At 39.2% G+C, this 23,327-nt stretch overlaps 1 protein-coding gene across 9 annotated transcripts in view; it reads left to right on the top strand.

Moving 5' to 3' along the window:
• ATP7B (ATPase copper transporting beta) overlaps window positions 1-20,286 on the top strand; it is a 28,427-nt gene extending 8,141 nt beyond the window's left edge. For 2 of the 9 annotated variants that reach the window (XR_009744137.1, XR_009744141.1), the window contains 19 exons: window positions 760-1,017; window positions 2,411-2,574; window positions 3,455-3,616; window positions 5,076-5,152; window positions 5,499-5,673; window positions 6,256-6,489; window positions 6,679-6,770; window positions 6,903-7,030; window positions 8,157-8,311; window positions 8,521-8,655; window positions 9,383-9,577; window positions 11,121-11,303; window positions 13,122-13,320; window positions 14,632-14,778; window positions 16,085-16,227; window positions 17,039-17,242; window positions 17,353-17,470; window positions 18,240-18,436; window positions 19,892-20,286. Coding sequence is in view for 3 of the 9 variants with exons in the window: in XM_061457421.1 (XP_061313405.1) it covers window positions 760-1,017; window positions 2,411-2,574; window positions 3,455-3,616; window positions 5,076-5,152; window positions 5,499-5,673; window positions 6,256-6,489; window positions 6,679-6,770; window positions 6,903-7,030; window positions 8,157-8,311; window positions 8,521-8,655; window positions 9,383-9,577; window positions 11,121-11,303; window positions 13,122-13,320; window positions 14,632-14,778; window positions 16,085-16,227; window positions 17,039-17,242; window positions 17,353-17,470; window positions 18,240-18,342; window positions 19,892-20,156 (3,137 nt within the window). In the remaining 6 variants the exon portion in view is untranslated. Of the gene's footprint in view, window positions 1-759; window positions 1,018-2,410; window positions 2,575-3,454; window positions 3,617-5,075; window positions 5,153-5,498; window positions 5,674-6,255; window positions 6,490-6,678; window positions 6,771-6,902; window positions 7,031-8,156; window positions 8,312-8,520; window positions 8,656-9,382; window positions 9,578-11,120; window positions 11,304-13,121; window positions 13,321-14,631; window positions 14,779-16,084; window positions 16,228-17,038; window positions 17,243-17,352; window positions 17,471-18,239; window positions 18,437-19,891 lie in introns of those variants that run through there. The other 7 variants (XR_009744138.1, XM_061457421.1, XM_061457422.1 and 4 more) reach the window with 7 other exon arrangements.
• Window positions 20,287-23,327: the final 3,041 nt, after the last annotated feature.

Genomic DNA, 23,327 nt, shown 5'->3' with positions numbered 1-23,327 from the left:
TCCCTCTGAATCTGTGGTACTACTACAAATGAGGAGGAGCCCATATGTGGTCTTTCATTATGATTTGTGTGGTTTATAATTTGTTGGTGGAACCTGATTTATCTGTGGAAAAGGAGGGGACCCCCTGTGTTTAATGTGTTCAGAAACAACTCTTGCTCCTTTATACAAACCTCTGCTAAAGGGAGGCAGTTTGTGAACACAGCTGGAGCTGTTGGTTGTCTGTTCAGTATCTAGTAAAGAACAAAAATTAGTGCAACAGACCTGTATGTGTTGAGGTCATCTGGGTGCTGCAAATCCTTCCACTATTCATTTGGCAGTACTTGCAGTGTAAATATTGTGCCATAAAGAGAAACATGTTGAGAAACTTGTCCTTTTCCTTGTTTGAGATGAAGTGCTACGTGTTGTGCACAGATGACAGCAGCGACAGAAGGGATATGATTGGACTGCATTCTCTGTGCTGGATAAGGACCCTCTAGATAGCAGTATATCTTTGTTGAGTGGAGGTATCTGTCAGGTCTAGGCATTGAAATTGGAGGGAGTCATTTGCCATCTGAAAGTGGAAAACTGGTTCTGTAGGGTTAAATGGTCATGCAAGTGCTACTGGTGAATATATATTGTTACACAGATGTATTATTTCCATGAAGACACCAAGATTACTATGTCACCTTTCAAACAACCAAGAGACTTTGCATGATTGATAAATGTGACCTGTTTGTAATTTTGCATCACCCAATCTCACTGTAAATAGTGCTTGTTCAGTGTATTGTGCATTTATTCAAGATACTGCCACTGGAGAACATAAGCAGCAGCCTGGCACCAGCAAAGCTTCTGTGCAGCCTCAAGCTCCAGATCCTTCTCTCCAAGGCTGTTCCTCGGATGCTGCTCCAGACAGACCACATCCTGATGGGCCAAACCAGCCCAGTGGAGTGACAGCTGGGAAGTGTTTTTTACAAATCACGGGCATGACCTGTGCATCCTGTGTGTCTACCATTGAGAGGAATTTACAGAAACAAGATGGTAATAAATTTCAGTTTCCTGTAATCTTAATTGATGGCCAGGTTGGGTGGTGCCTTGAGCAACCTTGTCTAGTGGAAGGTGTCCCTGCCCATAGCAAGGGGATGGAACTAGATTATCTTTAATGTCCCTTCTGACCCAAAGCATTCTATGATTCTATGACAATAATGAGTCTGTAAGGGACTATAGGATGGAAAAGGTATTCCATGTGATTAATGGAAGAGGCTGTGGTACAACATCTGAAGGTTAAACAGGCTTAAGTTCTCTCTTAGTGCTAATGTAACTGTATCACTGTTTAACTACCCTACTGCAGTGGTGGGCAAACCCAGTGGGCATAGTTATATTGTAACAGTAAGCTGCTGCAATGTGATAAAAATTTCAACTAAGGCACAAGGCAAGAAAATGGCTCTCATTTAATTTTCAGGGCTTTATTGCTTTACAAATCAATCCATCTCTTCCAGAGCTATTGAGAGCTCTGGCATGTTTGTGATGTGAAACTTACCTTTCAGGTCACATTTGCTAAAGCAGGTATAAGCAAATGTGTGGCTCCAGTGCCTGGGTAATTATATTAACTTAGGCACAGCAAAGCTGATTAGGTTAGAAGTCTGCACACTGGAGCTGCCTTTCCTCTGGCCATATAGAAGATGAACAGGTGAGCCCCAGCAATGTCTGATTTAATTTGTGTGGGGATGCCTTTGGAGGATTTTGCTTATTGATTACTGTGCCCTCAGTCTCCCAGTGGTGGTCTCACTGCCTTGATTTAAAAATCTAAGAAACCATTAGCACTCCAGAACAGTTATTTTTGCCTGTGATTTTTGTATTTTACTTTTCAATTCTAAGTGTAGATTTCTGTGCGTTGATTTATTAAAAAAAAAACCACAAAACCAACCAAAAGCAGATAAACAGGAAAAACAAAACAAACAAAAAAAAAAAAAGAAAAAAAAAAAAAGAAAAAAAGAAAAAAAGCCCACCCAAAAAGAAGATGAAAAAACAATTTAAAGGGAAAAATAAGTAAAGAAAAAGGCCTAGCGTTGTGCTGTGGGGTTTGTTTAGGGCTTTCCAGACTTAGAGAGTCCAGGGTAGAGCTTGTAGCAATGAGTGTAAAGATTGCTTCTGTACATTTTTTTTTTTTTCTCATTAGATCGTAGCAAAGCTCACCTCCCTCTGTGTGTAACCGTTGCAGTTCTCATTGCTGAAGGGAGCTGCTGTGTGGCTGGATCTCAAGGGAAACTGCTGTTGTGACTAGGGAGCAACACTAGGAGGCAGAGAGAAATCATTAGGCTTATAACATCTGTTAAGTTGTTACAGCCCTCGCTGACATTTACTGGTAATGTTTTATTTTTCTTCCTCTCAAAGGAGCTACATTATCTAATATTTTTTATTATTGCCACTGCAGGGATTATTTCAGTGTTGGTAGCACTGATGGCAGGTAAAGCAGAGATAAAATACAAGCCAGAACTCATACAGCCTCTTGAAATAGCACAGCTGATCCAGAATTTGGGTTTTGGTGCTACTGTCATAGAAGATCATGCAGAAACAGAAGGGAATGTGGAACTTCTAGTAAGTCATGCATATTTGAAATTATGTGTTGGGTTTGGTCTGGAAAAATAATTTTCTTGCAAATGCTTCTGGTTAAGGAGTTGTGGCTACAGCAGGTCAGTCTGGCTGGTGACACTATTTTTTCTTAATTGCTGAAAAGACAAAATCAATTCCTCTTGGAAGAACCTGTCCAAAGGTGTTGAAATGAAAAGTGATAGTTGTATGTACAGAATAGGTTTTCCATAGAAAAGAGAAATGAAATTGAACTTTTCTGTGAAAGCACTTCAGTCAACACTACAGACTGAGTAACTGAGAATGTAGCACCAAATACGTGTTAATAATGCCTGGGGCTTTGTATAGAGGTCCGAGTACTTTGGGTAAAATTAGTAAATTGTTTCTATGAAGAACAGATCCTTCAAAAGTCTGTTTTTAGTCTCTGACACATACCTACTAAAAGACAGATAGCAACAGTCAACAGTTGTGCTAACAGAGAAGGAAGTAGGAACATGTCTTATTGAAGCCACAGGAAAATTTAAGTAAGCGAGAAAGTCACACATGCAGTTTGATTTTGGTAATGTTAATATAGCTGCTGATAGAACTATGTTAGCAATACTGTGACAGTTAATGCAGTGTACAAGTGCTGCTATACAGATATACAGCTGTGACTATAACTGCTGCTTCCAGAATTTTGTGATAAAAGTATATAGTCATGTTCTCAGCTTTGTTTCATTTAAGACAGCTCTATAAAAATCTTCATTCTGAGGGCTTGGGCCAGTGCCAGCAGAGCTTGAGTAGTCATTAGTACCTTTCTGACACCAGGAGGGTGAGTCTCATGTTCATCCACAAATATTAGATGAATGTTGGGGACTGCTAACTGTACCTCAATTTGTCTTTTCTTTAGATTACAGGGATGACTTGTGCTTCTTGTGTTCACAATATTGAATCCAAACTCATGAGAACTAATGGCATATTATACGCCTCAGTTGCACTTGCCACATGCAAAGCTCACATCCAATTTGATCCTGAGATTACTGGACCTCGAGATATTATAAAAATAATTGAGGTAGGCTTTAGAAATATTTTATGTAAGAACAATTGTAAGGTGAAGTTAAAAAGGAAACAAAGCAGTTAATATTTGAGAGGTTTCACTGACTTTTGCAGATGACTGTTATTGCCATATGGTTTATGCTGTCGTGGTGAAGCAGCTGTGCTCCACCCTAGTGCATAGTCACCCAGGTTGTTACTCTGAAAACATACCCTTGAAACTGCAAAACCAAACCTTTCTTATCTATATCTGGTAAAAGTGTCATATATTCATTCTTTGCAATTCTGTGTGTAAAATCACGTGTGTCTGATTCCCTGTCATTTCAGTGAAGTGTTGATACTTCAGAAAAAAATACTACTTTCTCTTGCCAGTGAAAGAGGCTGTAAAAAGAGTTTTACAACAGCTCATACCACAAGTATTACACATCTCTGTTTTCACTGGCATTTATTCCCACAGCAGTTCAGAGGAGAACTTTTTAAACTGAAAGAACTTGTGATACAGCCACTAAACGAAAAGAATCCTGGCTTAACAGTAACCACACAGATCACAAAATCTGTTATTACCATGGCCAAGTTGTGGACAAAATTTTTTCTTTCTCTGCCCCACCAGAAGAGTGCATGTGTGTGAGGAACATGCGATTAAGTAGTCAGGAGGACAGCAGAAACTGCCATTTGTGTTCTACAGTATTTATGCAGGAAAAAGCTCCTAAGACACAGAATTGGTGGGGCAGCAGTGGTTAACATATTAACTATTAGACTGTTTAGGCAAAGTAGTTCTGTAAAGTGTATTTTGTCGCAGAAGCATCTCATGGTGCAGGTACAAAGTTCAAATGTATCGTTCTTGCAAGTATGCTTTGGAGTTTTTGTGGGGGTTAGGGAGAGGGAGCATGATTCTACTGCCGTAACACATTGAACCATCTGTCAAAACTGGCTATTTGCTTTTATTTGTTTTGGGGATGCTTTGCCTTGTAGTTTGTTGTTTTACAGGTTTAAACAAATTCTAGCCACTTTGATGTTCAACTTCAGGTTGGCCTACTTTGTGATAGTGATAAGGAGATGCTCACAAGATTGACTAGCCCAGTGGCTTATACATTTTTACCTTCCTTTGTGGTTTTTCCAATCTCTCATAGTTTTCCGGTGGAGATGAAAGGTCATAAATATCCCTGGATGAGGAGGGCAGTGAAACTCCAGCTGTCAGTAGGAGGTTCCTATGCCTAAGGAAACTGTGACATTCACTGCCTCTATACACTGTGTTTATGTATAGGTAGCGGAAAGCCTTTGCAGTCTACATTTTGAGTACTGTCTGAAATATCCTCTCATGTTGGCAGGATCTAAAAATAAGAAGTTGGCATTTATTAAATACGAAATAGTGTCCCTTTCTGGCATTTCTTCTAAAAGTAGTATCATTTAAGTGTGTGATAAGTAATATGCATAGTTTAATCAAAACTAACTCATCTTCCCTCCCTTTCAATAAAAAGGAAATCGGCTTTCATGCTTCTGTGGCTAGAAGAGTTCCAAATGCACATAACCTAGATCATAAAAGGGAAATCCAGCAGTAAGTGTTTCTCTTTCTCTCTCACTAATGAATGTGTATAGATCATCTTCTGTAACTCCCCCTCCCTTCCCAGTTAATTTAGCTTATTTAATTTTACTATTCATTACTTGGTTCAAGTACTTTTATTACTTTCATTAGTTTTGGGTTTTAACTGATAGAAGTCTATACAGTTAAACATATAAGAGACACTTGAAACTGTCCCAAAATGCTGGTTCTTTCCCATATATCCTGAAGCTGTTAGTACATTACTAATACTCCTTGTCTGGCGCAGCGAGCACAGTGTTGGCACAGGCCTTGGTATTGTGGGGTGTATGATAACCAGGCATTTACAGCTTCTACTTTTCAGGTGGAGGAAATCTTTCTTGTGCAGCCTGCTGTTTGGTATCCCTGTCTTAATCCTAATGATTTATATGCTAATACCCAATGGTGAGCACCATGGGTCTATGGTGCTGGAACAGAACATCATTCCTGGATTATCTGTTTTAAATCTTCTCTTCTTTGTCCTGTGCACTTTTGTTCAGGTATGTCCACAGACTTCGTGGGGTTTACTTTCTAGTAATCTCTTTAATCTCTCATTTATATAATCTGATGTGATAAAAACAGGAGACTGGAAGGGTTTAGTGGATTAGGCCTGCTGTCTTATCTGTACCACCTATGCAGAACAAAGTGGCACTTTTCTGCAAGTTATCCATTCTGTAATAGCTTGCAGTATTTACTTCTGACAAAGTTGCATCAGATAATTATCCAAGTGGTGAAGGTAGTATTAAAATGAAGAAATACCTGATCAGCTGCAAACTAATTGGGTATCTGTAGGAAAATACCTTCAACTTCAGTGCCTTGTTTACCTTGCATTGCTGAGGGAAAGGATGACATTTAACTGGCAGAGCTGTTTTGAGAACAAGGAAAGGCAAGTGAAAAGGTGACAATGGAGTCAGTCTGCTAGTAGATTACTTCACTGAAGTCATGTCAATACAAAATTTGCATGAGACAGCAATGCTTTCCCTTACCTACTATGTGTTTATAATTCTGCTGTAGGCAGTATTATGTACTCTGTTTTCACTGCTGTGATCTAAATATGAATCTGTCCATGCTTACACCAACAGTTTCTTGGTGGGTGGTATTTTTACGTACAAGCTTACAAGTCACTGAAGCACAAGATGGCCAATATGGATGTGCTCATCGTACTAGCCACAACGATTGCCTATGTGTATTCCTGTGTTATCCTCATGGTAGCAATAGTTGAAAAGGCAGAGAAAAGCCCCATCACTTTCTTTGACACTCCTCCGATGCTGTTCGTATTCATTGCTCTTGGGAGATGGCTGGAACACATAGCAAAGGTAACTCAGCTTCACATTAATTATTGTGTATTTGTGATGAGAATAGAACAAAGCTATTGAGGGGAATTTTGAGTCAGATGTCTCTGCTGTAGCTTGTATTATACAAGGTCATTTAGAGTTCATTGTGTTAATTAGGCATCAGCATTTATATATCTCAATATATCTTAAACATTCATCTCTCTTTCTTAGAGTAGGACCTCAGAAGCTCTTGCTAAACTTATATCTCTTCAAGCCACAGAAGCCACTGTGGTGACTCTTGGACCTGACCACTCTATCATCAGGTACCTATTTGTGAACCAAAACCGCTTCAGCTTGCCTCGGTGCAAAGACTAGGCTTGATGTAGTCAGTGTGAAAGCATCATTATTCTTTTGATGGGTTAATAATCTGCCTGTTCTACTTGTGTCTTTTGTAGGGAGGAGCAGGTAGCTGTTGAGCTGGTTCAAAGGGGTGATATCGTAAAGGTTGTTCCTGGTGGAAAGTTCCCAGTGGATGGAAAGGTCATTGAAGGCACTTCTATGGCAGATGAGTCTCTCATTACTGGTAACTTCCATTACACTTACACAAAGAAGTGGAATCCTCTAGAATTATTTCTTACAAGAAAATAGAGCAGACACAACCCAAAAGCTGCTGTGTGCATAACCTCCCACCTTAATGGATGCTGTGCCCAGCATTTGTGAGCTTGAAGCCAAATCTGTGTCTGCACACAGCCTAAAAAACTGAGGAATTTCTGCTCAGTTTTGTTACTTTTAATAACTTAGTGATTAGATGGGTAGAGTCTAAATACTATTGTCATTATTCCAAAGATCTTGTAGGAATTTCCACTGGAATGTGTTTGTAGAGATGGTACCTTCTCACAAATAACTTCTAAAGGGTGATGGGGAAATATTGCTGAGATGTTGGGGTCTGTATGCATGGGCACTGAACAGGACTTCTCCCAGTGCAGAGATGGAAAGAAAGCCTCACAACATGATGCTCATTAAAGGTCCTGGGACTTTTTTCACAGCCTCTGAAATTTTCATTTCATTTTATAAATGTAATAAGGATTAACTGCATTGTTCAATTCTTATAAATAAGTAAAGGATATGAAAACTTTACAGTGGTATTAGCTTACTTGTTTTAGTTACTTTGTATTTACTTTGCCTGGGGAGCAAAAACACCCTTAGTTTAAGAGAACCAGTCATTATCACTAACCCTAAAAATAAAGAAAATAAAGATTGTATAGAGCTTCTTTTTTTTGAGAGGCAGTGTGAGAAGAGGAGCTTTGCCACAAAGGCAACTTTTCTAGTCTTTGAAAACTGAGGGTGGTAGAAATAAAGACAGATTTATATCTTTATTTCCATTACCCATGGCTATGCAAAGCATTACCTGGAGAAATTCCTAGAAGTTCCTTTTACAACCAATTTGCTCCTGGCCTCTTTGAAGGGTGATGAACTGGACCAAAGGGCCAAAGAAACAACATTTTCTTTGGAAATAAACCTAGAAAAATGTTTATGAAAATATTACACCGCTTAACATGTCTTGACTAGATAGAGACAGATAATATATGATTTCTAATCATTATTGCTTCTCATACGGATTTTGCTAGCATACAATGAGCTGTGGCCTAATGGACTATATTCACTGTTATTAGGAGTATTTGTTTATTTATTTTACCTTTTCTTTCTAGGGGAAGCTATGCCAGTCACTAAAAAGCCTGGGAGCACAGTGATTGCTGGTTCTATAAATGCACATGGCTCAGTTCTTGTTAATGCAACTCATGTTGGTAATGATACCACTCTGGCACAGATTGTGAAATTAGTGGAAGAAGCTCAAATGTCAAAGGTGAAAATAAAAGAAAACTTTATTCATAGGTTTTGATAAAATAAGAAAAAGATTCTATATTTTGCTATATTTACTTCTTCAGCAAACTGTGTTTCTCCAGACTTCAAAAAAGAATGAGATAGACTATCAATCAGACATCTTCATGAACGTTGCACATTTATGTGTTTTGACCATAAACATGCAAATATCTGTTTTTTTCTTTCTTATAGGCACCCATCCAGCAACTGGCAGACAAGTTTAGTGGATATTTTGTACCTTTTATCATCATCATTTCAACAGTGACATTGATAGTATGGGTCACAATTGGGTTTATAAATTTTGAAGTTATTCAAAAATATTTTCCTGTAAGTAATTTCAGTAAGAGATGATTTCGGGTGTTAGGATATCTTCCAGTGTAATTAACAAACCTTCTGTGTGTAGGGTTTGATGTTGCAGTTTGGTAAATACTTTTATACAATATGGTGTTTTCTACACAGAGCAAATAATTACACTAATAAAAATCTGTCTGCAGGTATAAATATATCTTTTCATTTACCCCTTAGTTCTGTATGTGGTATCTACAAACTAAAATTACTGGCAGTCTTTGTGGACTAAACATTATCTATAGCTGCGTTGCAGGGAGCTGAGCCATTTTTATCGTGCCTAAATTTTTTTGGACATCCTTATTCCTGATGGCAGACAGTGGGTTTAGCTTTAGAAAGATGAGCTTCTGTTATCTTTAGGATGTGTGTTTGCTATGCTCAGAAACTGTGGGAATCTGTGTACCCAGAAATAGGGTTGTCCTTTACTAAGCTATAAGGGAAAGTTATATTTTCACCCAGAAGCTCAAGAGCAGAGTCAAACATAAGTGTACTTGAGCAGCAAACCATATAGAAAATATTGCCATAAACAATTCATAACATTGACCTTTTTGTACTGTTGCAGTAACAATAATATATTGCTTTCCTGTACTGGAGGTTTCCATGCAGATGTGTTTTTTGAAATGACTAGGATTCATTGTACAACTATGTTGTCTTCTATCAGCGATCATACATCTCTTTCTTTCCCCCTGCCCCTTCTCTCTTCTTGCAGAATCAGAACAAAGACGTTTCAAAAGCTGAACTAATACTGAGGTTTGCGTTTCAAACCTCAATCACTGTGCTGAGCATTGCATGCCCATGTTCTTTAGGCTTGGCTACCCCCACAGCTGTGATGGTGGGCACAGGTGTTGCTGCACAGAATGGTATCCTCATCAAAGGTGGAAAACCCCTGGAAATGGCACACAAGGTTAATAGTTCATTCTATACTTTTGCAGCTCACCCACCTTTGCTACACAGCAAGGATTTCCTAGAAAATCCTGCTGGTCTAGAGAAAGACTGAAGAATATTGATTATTTGTTTTCTATTGGTTGCTGGTCATGAAGGGAAAGAAGACAGATCTGGGCTTCTTTCTTCAAAGCAGCCATAGCAAAATGTTGAGAGTCAGCCGTTTCTGTAATCTCATAAAAGTGAGGCTGCTAATCTTCTGCATGATCACAGAAGTTTCTGCATTTTGCACTCTCTTTACCTCTTCTGCAGAAGAGCCCAGTATTAATCCAGTGTTTTCCTTCTTTCCTCAGAGGGCTGTCATGAAATGTATATTGTTCATGATCAGCAGTTTAAAACGTAGGATGTAAGAGAAAAACTGAATGATTTGAAGTTGGTTTAGAACAGAGAAAAAAGATAGAAAGGAGTTAGAAAAAGCCCTTCAAGGGAAGGAAACTGATGAAAAGACGGGGAGATTGAAGGAGGAACAGGTTTGATGTGTCCACAGCCAGTCAAAAGAATGTGTTTAAACCATGTTATGGTAGGCTGGATTAGACACACAGCAAACACTTGAACTGAAAAGGGTGGTACGAATAAGTTAAACAGTATGGTAATTCTTATTCTTGCTGGACATTATAAAGCACAGACCAGAGGTTTTCCCAAGTCTCTGGAAAAAAAAAAAATCAAACAAAAACTGACTGCTGATTAGTGTCATGACCTTTTACCTTTTGCATCTAAGCAAGACTAGGATCAGGGCTTGGAAAACCAGGTGAACTGTTGGATTCTGCAAAGTTGGTGGGTTGGAATAATTGGGAATAGAATTAGTGACTACTTTGTTGAGTTTTCTGGTTCTTGCGTTTCTCTGTGCTGTGTTATCTTCAGGGTTAGAACTGACTTCAACTTTGGGTTTCATTGTATTTGGGGCTGTGTTATTTGGTTCATTCCCAATTCTCAAGACCCCTTGGGCTGGCTAACAAGGGATTGCTGAATTTGGTGAATAGTACAAGGTTGATTTTGGTTAGGTTGTTGTTTCCAGAACTTGTTGCAGCTTCTTGCACTCTTCCCACCTGCTCTATTACCAAATAAATTAATGAGTCCTCTCTTCCCAGTGCTATTGTTAACTGTTTAGAACAGTACTTGTAAAAGCCCTCCTTTGATCATCTACCTTGTGGTAAAAGTGATTAAGGCGGATTATGTGAATCCTGCATGTAGATACATACACGCTCACACAGAGGACAGTACAAGTCCTGTAATAAGTGTTTTCTGAGATCCTGGTATAGGTACAGGATGATGTTGTAGCTTTGGTGAAATCACTGTTTGGGGATTGAATAAGAAAGCATAAGGAGACTTACTGTACATATAGTTCCAGGTACATACACGAATCCCTACTTTTGCAGGTTTATTCTGTCTTGGTGTGGGTATAATCCAATGATTATTAAGATTTTGCCTGTGCTTATGTGCCTAAAGCATATGAGCATCTCCATGCTTGCAGGACTTAGGTGGTAACTCTGGTTTATTTTTTGCAGATCAAGACTATAATGTTTGATAAAACTGGGACCATCACCTGTGGAGTTCCTAAAGTCATGAGGGTGCTTTTGCTGGGAGACACAGCTGTGCTCTCTCTGAAGAAGGTACTGGCAGTGGTAGGCACTGCAGAAGCCAGCAGTGAGCATCCTCTAGGAGTGGCAGTTACTAAATATTGCAAAGAGGTACTTATCCTTCCAATTCACTAAGGCCTGAAGGGATCTGTGCAAATGCAGCAATGTTGTACAAAATGAGCAAGTCCCAGACGGACAGGCCTGCCTGAATAGTAACAGACTGGAAAGCTGGGAGATTTTATGAGTGTGCATCTTAGTCTGGACAATACCAGAAAGCATATTCTAAGCTTTGCTTTTCTGATAATGCTGTGGAGTTCTCAAACAAGATATTACAAAATTTTTCCTGAACTAGTAGGGAAATAAGGACTGTGGAATATGTATGTGCAGGAGGAATACTTATGCTTTAAACAGCATCATGAAGCAAATGTGTGTGGTGACATTTCATGTGTTATCCGACTAGTTGCTTTTATTAGTTGCTTGCTTATCTGGATAGATTAGGCAAAAAGCTTTAAATCCTCACTATGCAACTGATACTTGTGAGTTTCACAAATGAATTAATAGATTACTCTAGTCTTCCCAAATTTTGCAAATCCTCAAAGGTCATTTATATATTGCATGTGTACCTCAAATGTTTCAGGAAGAATGAAAGCACAAATAGTAACCAAAATAGGAAGCGTGGTTTAAATAGACAATTTCGGTTTGCAAAGACAAGTCATTAATTGATTTATGGAAAAATTTATTGGCAAGAACATACCAAACTTATTAGTGATACATCTTTCAGTGATAAAATTTAGAAGTTAACAATAGGAAGAAGAGAATATGGGTAATGTTTCAGTTGCCTTTCTGGTATTTTATATTTTCTGTTTTCAAATTTGTCTTAGTACCCTGACATTTCTGTAGTCATTCCATGCACCAGCTATTACTGGGTCATGGCTTATATGAATTGCAAAGCTGCTCAGCATTACTGTTTGCTAATATTCTTAGTGCCTGCCTTATCATCCCTGTGTTGTAAGAAGACCATTGAAATTCCAGCTTCCAGTGTTGTATTTACAGCTTCCAGAGACAACCCAGAATAACTTGTTTATAAATAAATATTTTGGCTTTAAGCTTTATAATGGCTGTAAGCTGAAAGAGGGAAGATTTAGATTAGACATTAGGAGAAAATTCTTCAATGTGAGGGTGGTGAGGTGATGGCACAGGTTGCCCAAGGAAATTGTGGCTGCCCCATACATGGAAGCGTTCAAGGCCAGGCTGGATGGGGCTTTGAATAACCTGGTCTAGTGGAAAGTGCCGCTGCCCGTGGCAGGGGCATTGGAACTGGATGGTCTTTAAGGTTCCTTCCAACCCAAACCATTCTGTGATTCTATGATTTTCTCCATTCTTCTGCTAATTCATAGGATCCTGGTAATCCCTTTTCTCATCTTGAAAGTTCTCACTGGCTTCTCTCTCTAACTCAACAGAAAAACCCAGTTCCTTTACAATCCAGACAGATCACCTTTATATAAAAGGCCTGATCCCCCACAGCCAGTTGTCTGTTAGGTTAATTAGAAGTTACACCTCTTCAGAAGCTGTGTGGCTGTATGGTTACAGTGGTTGTCTTTAGTTCCTAGTCTTGTCTGAGGCCATGTACCCCCAATGTAACTGCTTCATCTTTCAGCTATGAGGAAAAGCTGCCCTTTATAGTTTGCTGGTGCTAGGGCTGAGACCTGGATGTGACCTGCATGGCTGCCTCTTTCTAGAAATCTAAACCACAGCATGTCCAGAACATCCTTATTTTAACTTCTGTGCTACTGGATACTCCATACTGCTTTTCAGTCAGTCAGTCATTGTCAAGAGGACAAATGAGGCCTCTTTTCAGCAGGGGTTATCTAATATTTGTACCCCATGTGGGTAGCACAGACTGATGATGAACTCTGGTTACATCTGCAGGAGCTTGGTACTCAGAGCTTGGGATACTGCACCGACTTCCAGGCAGTCCCAGGCTGTGGCATCAGCTGCAAGGTCGGAGGTGTTGAGGCTGTCCTGGATATGGCCGAGGAGGGTCTCGATAAGCTGGACACTAACAGGAGTGGGGACAGCAGTGCTCCTCTGGGAGACAACATGCTGGTCATGCTCTCAGAATCACATGGTATGTCTGCCACCAAAGTGACTGCCAGTCACAATGGGAGAGCTAGTCAATCAGCAGTGCTGACCACTGTAAAACAATCCCATAGGGCTAGGAACAGCAGACAGGTGGATTTATGGCAGAAGTAGACAACATGTGGCACAAAAATGGGCCTTAAGGAAAATCAAAGCTCTCTTTCCCCTACTCTGAATCTCTCTGCAATTCAGAAACCTAAATAAGAATTTAGATGCTACAATGGTAGGTACTCAAAAAGTCCACACAATACACAGGCCCTAAGGCATACTCAGCAGTGTTCCTTTCGGATAGAAGAATTGTCCAGCAGGGAGCAAAGTTGGCCAATTAGCATTATCTCCCCATTTATAGCAGTTACATTTAGCATATATTTAGCATATATCTCGCTGCAACTTTTTATATCCTACCCTTTAGTTCCATATTAACTTGGACCTTTTGTTTTCTGTTCATATATCTCTCAAGGCACTTAAAAAAATAATAATCTTTTCAGCAGATGCACAATGAAGCATGATTTATCTGCAAACTGAGTTTCGGTGCCTCATGGCTTTGATTAGGCCAATACATTTGGTTTTGTTTCAAGCTCTGTGGAAGCCACTTTTGTAGTGTAGAAGGGAAAGAAAAAGTATTTAAAGCCTTCCTTAAGAAGCTCATCAGTTCTCTTCAGAAAGCTGTGGCTCTCCTGACCTTTTTGAGAAAGCTATTAGAAGAAGTAAATGAAAGAAGAACTTTAATCATTAGAACTCTGCCATTTGTGAATGGTGTTAATGTACTATTTTCTCACCTGCTTCATACAGCTCTTGTGAAGTTGGATTGAATTCATAATGAGGTGCCCTATGTATGGTTTCATTCTTTGTTAGAACAAAACTACTTTTTTTCTTACCAGAAATAGCCTTTATATTAGAAAGAAGCCATTAGCTGTGAGAACAAAGCAGCATTGCATTTACAAACCATGAATACTGCACTTACTCAGAAAAACAATGCCAAGGCAAACGCAAATACTTCCATTAAGTTCACGATGCAGTTCTGTGTATAAACAGGCACAGACTGAAGCCTGAGGGAGAAGAGTTTTATGAGGCTCACTTAGGTAGTGCCTGTGCATTTCTGTTTGGCCATGACAGCAGCACTTGAACAAGACTAATTCTGTTTGTGTCCAGGGTGTGACCATGCCAATCTGGCACACAAAAGAACCCCTGAAGAAGAGGTTTTCTTAGATAATGCACCCTGACATTGTCATCCTCAAACATCTCTGGCTCGCGTTCACTGTTTTGAGTTGCTCATTTTGTTTTCTGTCTGTGCACAAAGGTCCATCAGCTTCTCACACGTACTCGGTGTTGATTGGAAATCGTGAGTGGATGCGACGCAATGGCTTGCATATTGCAAATGACATAAATGATGCAATGACAGATCATGAAACAAAAGGACAGACTGCAATACTAGTGGCTATAGATGGTAACTGCTCTTCTTTGGTGTGACTTACTAACATCAGTTAATCCTACCATGGAATGGATAAAAACAAACTGGAGCAATTCATTGGTGCTTAGCGTCAAGAAATTACTAATCTTTTAGTGCAGAACTGCTTGTGAACTGCCAAGTATTAAGGTGTTCTTAAAAGAAGTTTTCAACTCAGAACAGTGTTTATAAGATTTTTTTGGGTAGTTTAAAATTTTTTTAATTTTATTTTATGGATCTCCTGTTGCCTAGGACTGTTGCTCAGAAAAGCAGTGCCATGTCCCATCCTAACTTTACGTTGCTCAAGGATCACAGGACAACCTATTGCATCACTGATTTCAAAACATTTCATGACTAAACATGATGATTCGTTAGATCCTTCAAGTATAATAGATTAGACTAAATGAGTTCTGCCAGAGGGGTTCTGTGCTAAACAGAAAGAGATCCCAGACAATACCTTACTATGAGACACCACAGTAATGACGATAGATTGCCAGTGCATCCGTGATCTGGAAATGGGGCCTCTGATTCAGCTACTGAATAAATATTCCTGATGCTCCTAGAGAGCAATTTTGAGAAGTGTTTGCATGTCCTCAGCCTGGGCTTCCTTAGTAGGCCAGCAAAATAAAGTCCTCTTAACATGGAAATAAGGGCCCTGATATACAGCTGGTGTTCCCATCGCTACTATTGACAGCAAATAGAGATATGGGGTACAAAACTTAGTTAAGTACTTACTTTTGATAGGTAACATGCAGTGATAAAACAATGGAGATTTTGTAAGTCATATAAAGGAAATGTGGATGCACTATTGAATCAATGCATTGGATGGCAGGTACAACACTTGTGTATGAAAGTACTTAATTATAATAGAGATTCAACCCTGAAAGATTAGGGGACATAAAAGCAGATACTCTATATGCTTCCTCCTGGAGGAGTGGCTTCAACATCTGACCTGGGCACAGAAACGAGAACTTTCTCTGGCCAGCTATTGTATTTGTCTATACCATGAAAACTAGGCAGGCATGCTTACAGGATACCCTCCTCCTCTTCTTCCCTGTGCACAGGTATCAAAGGTGTTTGTTGTTTGATCTGAAAGGGATAAATGGCAAAGTATGCATGCATGTGCAAGAAAAAGCCCAAAACCTAGAAAACTGTAGATGTTTTTTTAGGCTTATGAGTGTCAATATTGGCCAGAATGTGTTATTTCACAAGATGCCATGGTGTGATAGATGGAGGGGAAGTCCTGTTCTCTTGCTGTCACTTTGCCTCCACAGCTCCCTCTGACAGAGGACATTTCTTTATGCAGGCATGCTCTGCGGAATGATTGCAATAGCAGACACTGTCAAGCAGGAGGCAGCACTTGCTGTGCACACACTGAAAAACATGGGCATAGATGTGGTGCTGATAACGGGGGACAACAGAAAAACTGCAAAAGCCATTGCTACTCAGGTATTTGCTTCTCTGTGCTGCAAAAAAAAAAAAAAAAAAAGCCCCCCAAAACCATGGTGACTTTCTAAAACTCTGTTCACCTTGGTGAATTTGGAGAAGTAACTCAGCTTAGGGGGAAACATCTACCTGAAAGGAGGTTGCAGCAAGGTGGGTGTTGGTCTCTTCTCCCAAGAAACAGATAATAAGACAAGAGGAAATGGCCTCAAGTTGTGCCAGGGGAGGTTTAGATTAGATATTAGGATCAATTTCTTCACTGAAAGGGTCATCAAGCATTGGAAGAGGCTGTGCAGGAAGTTGCAGAGTCTCCACCCATGGAGATATTTAAAAGTCGCGTAAATGGGGCACTTGGGCACAGGGTTTGGTGGTGGATTTGGCAGTGCCAGCTTAAGGGTTGGACTTGTTGGTCTTAAAGGTCTTTTCCAACCTAAATAATTCTGTGAGTCTATGATTTCACTGAAACTTTTTGGTCGATTAAGCAACATGTATAGCTGAAACCTGGCTTTTCTAACCATTAAACCTTTATTGTCAGCGCTGTAGAGCCAGAAGCTCTACTTCTACATGCCTTGTGGGGTATGACACTAATAGCAGAGCATGTTTTGCCAGCATGTCTGCAGTAAAGATGGAGGGGGGTGTAATCAGTCCTTTTTTTGTGCCAAAGGCATGCTGTTCTTAAGCTTTCCGTGTAGCTTGCAAGTGTTGTCTCCACCAGAATTAGTTTGGTTGATCTTTGTTTTCCCTTCAAACAGAACATTCATTTCAGCATGGAAGCATATCACCAACTTTCTTTCTTTGTTTCTTTCTTTATACATAGGTTGGGATCAAAAAAGTCTTTGCTGAGGTTCTTCCTTCTCACAAGGTTGCAAAGGTCCAGGAGCTCCAAAATGGGAGGGTGAAGGTTGCAATGGTTGGTGATGGAGTCAATGATTCTCCTGCACTAGCCAGGGCCGATGTTGGAATTGCAATTGGGACAGGCACTGATGTTGCGATTGAAGCAGCCGATGTTGTTCTTATCCGAGTGAGCACTACAGTCTTGGCCTGTACTCTTTTATTACTGACACTCTTATATTTGATTTTGTATTTGGAAGACTGCATGTGGAAAACTTTCAATGCTCTTCTGTCTTGCAGAATGACTTGCTGGATGTAGTTGCCAGTATTCACTTATCAAAGAGAACAGTTCGGAGAATACGAATAAATCTGGTTCTTGCCTTAATTTATAATCTGCTTGGAATACCCATAGCAGCAGGTATGTGATTGCCAGAGCTCAGTTTATTGAAGACAGAAGCACTGTTGAGTTCTGTGGTGCCTCTCACGGGATTTCCTGCTCAAAGAACCAAAGAGAATCCTAGAGTATTTAAACCTTGTCAGGAGGACAAAAAAATTTTTTTTTTTTTTAACATGTTTTGGAAAAAAAAACACCCAATAACCTTTGTTCCCCAAGTTTTAAACTCTTGGGAATAAATTCTTATATGATGAAATTAAAAGCATGCTTTTATTTCACACAGCAGTACTTGGGGATTAGTTTCTGTATATTCAAACACAGCTCTAACCAGAGGTATCATTCCACTCCTAGTGTTTCCTCTTTTATTGAATCACACATTTTCTCTCCCACTGCTTGCATTCTCTCTGCTTCTGTTAGATATGCTCCAAATTCCTCCTTAAATCTTACTTCAAGAGTTCTTTTTCTTTATGACTAACTTCTTCCTGCTTTGCCTGGGCATTTACCTTGTCTTTCTATTGCTTTTGCTTTGTTTCCTATGTGCAGAATAGCTGTAAGGGACAAATAGTCCTGCCTTGTGGCCGCTATCTTGTAGCTGAATTGGTGCAAAGGTCATCCTCTGAAGTGAAAAGGACATATTTTAAAACAAGTGAATATATGTATATCAGTCCAGTTGTGTTTATGGAGGTCTCAGCAAGTCGTGTTGTAGAACTGCTGATCCATGATATGCATGGACAGAAATGTCTGTATTGAGACAGGTGGTTCTGACTCATGTCCATATATGCTTTTTTGCTAGGTGTGTTCATGCCTATTGGCCTTGTGCTTCAGCCTTGGATGGGATCAGCTGCAATGGCAGCTTCTTCTGTGTCTGTCGTGCTGTCTTCCCTGCAGCTGAAATGGCAAGTTCTCTTATATTCATCAGCTGGGGAACCATAGGCAGCACTGCTGCTGAGCCTCAAGTGAAATATTACTTTGGGCTTTGTCCAAATAGAAGTATGTGACAGTCTTTTAGCTTGGGGCTGTACTTTCTAATCCTTGGCTCCAAAAGAGACAGGTGTCACTATTATGAACACACCTGGACTAAGACAGTACTGGGTATTCCTTAACTAGCAGCTAAAAGTGCCACTGGATGCCATGTGGACAACTGTGTTGGAGATCTAGTTCAACAGGAAGTGCAATAATGATCAGCACTGTTTTTGCTGTATCAAGTGAAAAAAAATAATTTAAAAGATAGTTCTCCATAATGTAGCATTAGATTTTTTTTTTAGATTTGTACCTGATTTTATTTTTTTGTCTATTTAATCTAGCCAGAGAGAAAGAATCATAGGGTTGGAAAGGATCATCTATTTCCATCCCCCCTGCCATGGACAGGGACACCACACCTGAGAGAGAAGCAGTGTATTTATTCTTTTGCAGCTTGCTACAGATAAAATATCTTGCTCTGTATTTTTGGAAGGGACACAATTTCTCAACTATAAAAAAAAACCTCCTAGCAATTCTAGTAATTTTTTTATGCTATGTTTTTTGGGTGCCCATTTTGGCACCCATTTTGCAGTTACAGTGAACCTGTTTTTAACAGCTTTGTGAGTAGCCATCTTAAAAAAAAAAAAAAAAAAGATTTTTCACAGTGTCTGAAATTAGTCCAAGCCTCCACATATTTCTGCTGTAGCTGGCATCCTCTGTATAGTGTAGTGTAGTATAGTATAAACTAATATACAAAATCTGTTGCTGCATCATATTTCTGATCCTGCAAATGCTCAATGAGATGGCAATCTAGAATAAAAACTGCATACATACTCATGTCTGTTTGCAGAATCAGCCCTACCACTACAGGATTTTAATCCTCAAATTTTTCTGTGTGTGATTATACAAAGGATGAGAAATTTCATTGAAAGGATTAATCTTTTGATTTTGTGCTGTACAATAACTATCAGACTCCACTGTGTTTAGATATTGAGAACCCCCCAAAACATATTTGGCTTCAGACTTACGGAAGCTGTATTACAGTATACTCTGTGGGACAATAATCTTTCTTGAAGCTTCACATCAGCTGAACACAGCTTCAGATTCCAAAGAGCAAGATAATACATGTATATGAAGAAGACCATGCATACTTGTCATTGCTGGGCTTTTTTTTGACCTAGAACACATTGAAGCAGAAAGTGATTTTTTGGGTTACTGAATCCATTCCTCTGCAATTGTCTACTATGAGCCCTTTCATAATTCAGCAAACTCATAAAAACTCTTAAAGAGTCTCACTTTGAGAGTCCCTCTCTTCTACTGTTGAAATGTCTTAATGCTGTATGACCAGTACTTTTAGTCATTGACATTGTGTCTGAGGTGCAGGTAACATTTGGGTTATCAGAAGTTTCTGATTTGTTCTGATGTGAAGACACGTCTACACATTCATCGTTTGGTAGTAAATATGTTTTCTCTTTCTCTTCTTAGTTATAAGAAGCCAGACACAGAAAGTTATGAAGCACAAGCTCAAGGCCACATGAAGCCACTTACTCCTTCCCAAATCAGTGTTCATATTGGAATGGATGATAGGAGGAGGGATTCATCCAGATCAGCTCCTCGGGATCAGATTAGCCAAGTATCTCTCTCTTCCTTGACGGCAGACAAGCTGCCAAAACATAATGGGTTTGTTGAGGAAGAAGGGGACAAGTGGTCATTGCTCATAAATGGAAGAGATGAAGAACAGTACATCTGAAGCACTGTATTCTTAGTACAGGAGGAAATATTCCTCCCCACTAGTGACGGCAGGGACTGACTTATTTCACCAAGAACTTCAAGACTTCAAATGAAGTCATTCCTTCAGCTCATAAAATAATTGCTACTCAGCTCAATGTTGGATTGTGGATTTTTTTCAAGTCACCAGTTATTTCTCGTCACAGAAAGGATCTGTGGCTCTATAATGAACTGGCTCCTTTGCACACAGCAATTAGTGAAATAATGTAAAATTGTAATTTTCAGGGTCTAAAAGAGTTTCTTTCTTCTAGACTTTGGTGTTTGCTGGGCACAAAATCTCATACTTTTCATTCTTTCTAACTTTATTATTTCAAGAGCATCTGAAGCAATAATGTTTTCAGAGCTGCCAAATAATAATTTCTGTGTCCAAATGAAAACAGACATGGCATAAGTGGCTCTCTGGTAGGAAGCTGTATTTTTTCACTGAATCCTAACTAGTCACGTCACTGTGAGAGCACTTTGTCTTTGGGTTTTATGTGCATCTCCTTGGACTAAAAATGCTGACTATAATTTTCTGAATAGTCTCTTTCAAAGATTTTTGTGTGTTTTCAACTATTGCATCTGTTTGATGCACATTTGCATTTCTGAACTTGTTCTGTCATTCCCTCTGCTCTCCTAGATTTTCTTTTTTGCTCCATGCAAGCTCTTTTTTTCCCCTATTGTTGCACAAGGTATCTTCTATGAGTTATTACGATGTTTACAGATAATCCTGTTTGGGACAAATTTCTTTAAGTCACCAGAAACTTTTCCTTTCATATTGAAGTCCACAAAATTCCTGATCCAAATTAGCATATCATTTTCCTGTGGATACTTTGAAGGACCCCATGAAGCTCCTGAGAATTGGGCACTTGCCTGTCTCTTCCCTCTGACAGAGTGAAGAATTTATCCTACTGCAAGCAAAGGTGGTATTTACCATGGTGTGACTCAGAGCAGAACTAACACTACCATGGTGTGACTCCAGCATAGAATCATAGAATAGTTAGGGTTAGAAAGGACCTTAAGATCATCTAGTTCCAATCCCCCTGCCATGGGCAGGGACACCTCCCACTAAACCATGTCACCCAAGGATGGTTGAATGGAGTGAGTTTATTGCGCAAGTTAACCCCAGCTTGCTTAAAAGGGAGACAAATGTTTAAATGGTAATGGTGGAAAAAGGGCCTTAAAATGTGGGACTTCTATTTACTAGCATATAAATAACCTTTTCTGATGACAAAAGGACTTAAACTAAGAAGATTTGTAATAGCTTGAATTTTACTGTAAATTTGTATTCATGTTTTGAATTTGTTTTGATTTCCCTTTTTGCTCTAGTTTAATAAGAAGTTAAGGTGCTGAACAGCCCTGTTTTCACTTTAGCATATTTACCAAAGCTTGCAGTAACTTTATCACTGTCAAATTCATCCCTTAACACCTTTTAGAGTTAGGACAGTAGGAATCAATGGCTTTGGTGCACTGAATCTAGTCCCAGGGTGCTGCTTTGCTCACCTGCGGGACTCTGAATTAAGCAGACCAGAGTTTTATAGTCTAATCTAAAAAAATGAAAAAAGAGGAATTACTATGCTAAACAATGTGAAATAAACACTTATTTTCATTGATCTAAAGATAAAGCTGTTTCCAACATGTGTTCAAATTGTGCTCTTCCTGATGTAAAAATGAAAAACAAGTCAGAGAGGAAAATAACTGCTTGGAGCATTTGGCAGGTCTTTCTATTCTCTCTTCCTCATGGTATATTTGAGGTCTCCATAGCAAACTTCAACAGCACTGTTTAAATATAATTACAAATCAGTTTTAAAACTGTAAAATCTCTTTATATGCGTAGAGATTACTTTTGCAGCACACACGCTTTTCAAATATGCCATAGGTACCTATACATGTCCCTATGGGGAAGATGGTCTACTGTTTCACTGTTTTATGTCTTCTTACCAGTGCTCACAGAAAAAATGCTGTTATTTAAAAAAAAAAAACAAACAAATAAGAAAATAACACTGTGTCTTTGCTTTTCTGTTTTTGGAGGGGTATAGCAAAAAAGAAAGCAGCTACAAAAAAGAAAGCAGAAGCAGTGATTGTTGGAATGCAGGATACATGTACAAGAGAGATTTTGCTTTGTGATTTATTTCAGGCAGGAGATATAGCAAAGAAAAATAAACAGGGCTGTATTGTATGTTGGGGTAGGTGCAAATAGATAATCCTAATTGTTGAATTAGGATTCAAAATCTGTCTTGAGAAATTGGACAGAACTGACAAACTTTGCAAACAGGAAAGGGAGGAATTAAAGCTTGGCAGAAAAAGGTCAAATAGTTGGCTGGCATTCATTTTGTGACCCGTTCTAACCAGAAGTGGTGCTGCAAAATGGACAGAAACAATGAGTGAGATTTACAAAGACTGCATCATCCACATGACATGAAATACCTCTTTCTGTTCAGATCTGAAGAGGCATCAACTAGAGTATCGGGTCTATTTCTATGTGTCATGCTTGTCTGGAAAAACTGGCAACAGTTCAGAGAAGAGCAATGAGATTTAACAGAAATCTAGAAAACCTGAGCATGTAAGTACATGAGAATGAGAAATATAAGAAGATAAATGGAAGGAGTTTGAGTAGGTTTGCCTACAGAATACTTGAAGTACAAGTTTCCAAACACAAAGAGAACAATTGATTCCTTTCATCTTTCCAGTGTCTCTTATGTTTGTGGTGGCTAGAACAAGAAATAAGCTTATTGAATCAAAGAAGATTTAGATTAGTCACTAGGGAGGAACCCTGTAACAGGAAAGATTGTGGAGTGCTGGAAGAGATTGAAAAGGAGGCTCTTCAGAAGCACATGGCAAACAGGCACAGCGTGTTAGGCCAGAGGTGAATCCTGCCTTGGGGCAGGCTGCTCACCTGGACAATCTACTGACCTTCTCTCCAGCCTGGCTTTCTTTTACTTCTGTGAATGTAATATGAACTGTGAAACTATTGAATTAGAGGACTGATCACACTGTCCTGCTCCAAAGAGGTGCCGAAGAAGTGGAAGAAAGATTGGATTTGACTTTATTTAACATCCTGAAATGAACTGGAAAATATGTTAAGATTTCCTAACTGTATTTGCATAGTTTCTTAGGTTGTAAACTACTGTGAAATGTGCATAAATGCATGTAA

The sequence above is a fragment of the Pezoporus flaviventris genome, unplaced genomic scaffold (assembly GCF_033815535.1).
Source record: "Pezoporus flaviventris isolate CSIRO_AGI_PZ_B2104156 unplaced genomic scaffold, CSIRO_AGI_Pfla_v1 ptg000025l, whole genome shotgun sequence".
In the NCBI taxonomy this organism is placed as follows: domain Eukaryota; kingdom Metazoa; phylum Chordata; class Aves; order Psittaciformes; family Psittacidae; genus Pezoporus; species Pezoporus flaviventris.
The sequence above is the reverse complement of the archived record's forward strand: the minus strand, read 5'-3'. Positions and strand labels throughout refer to the sequence as shown.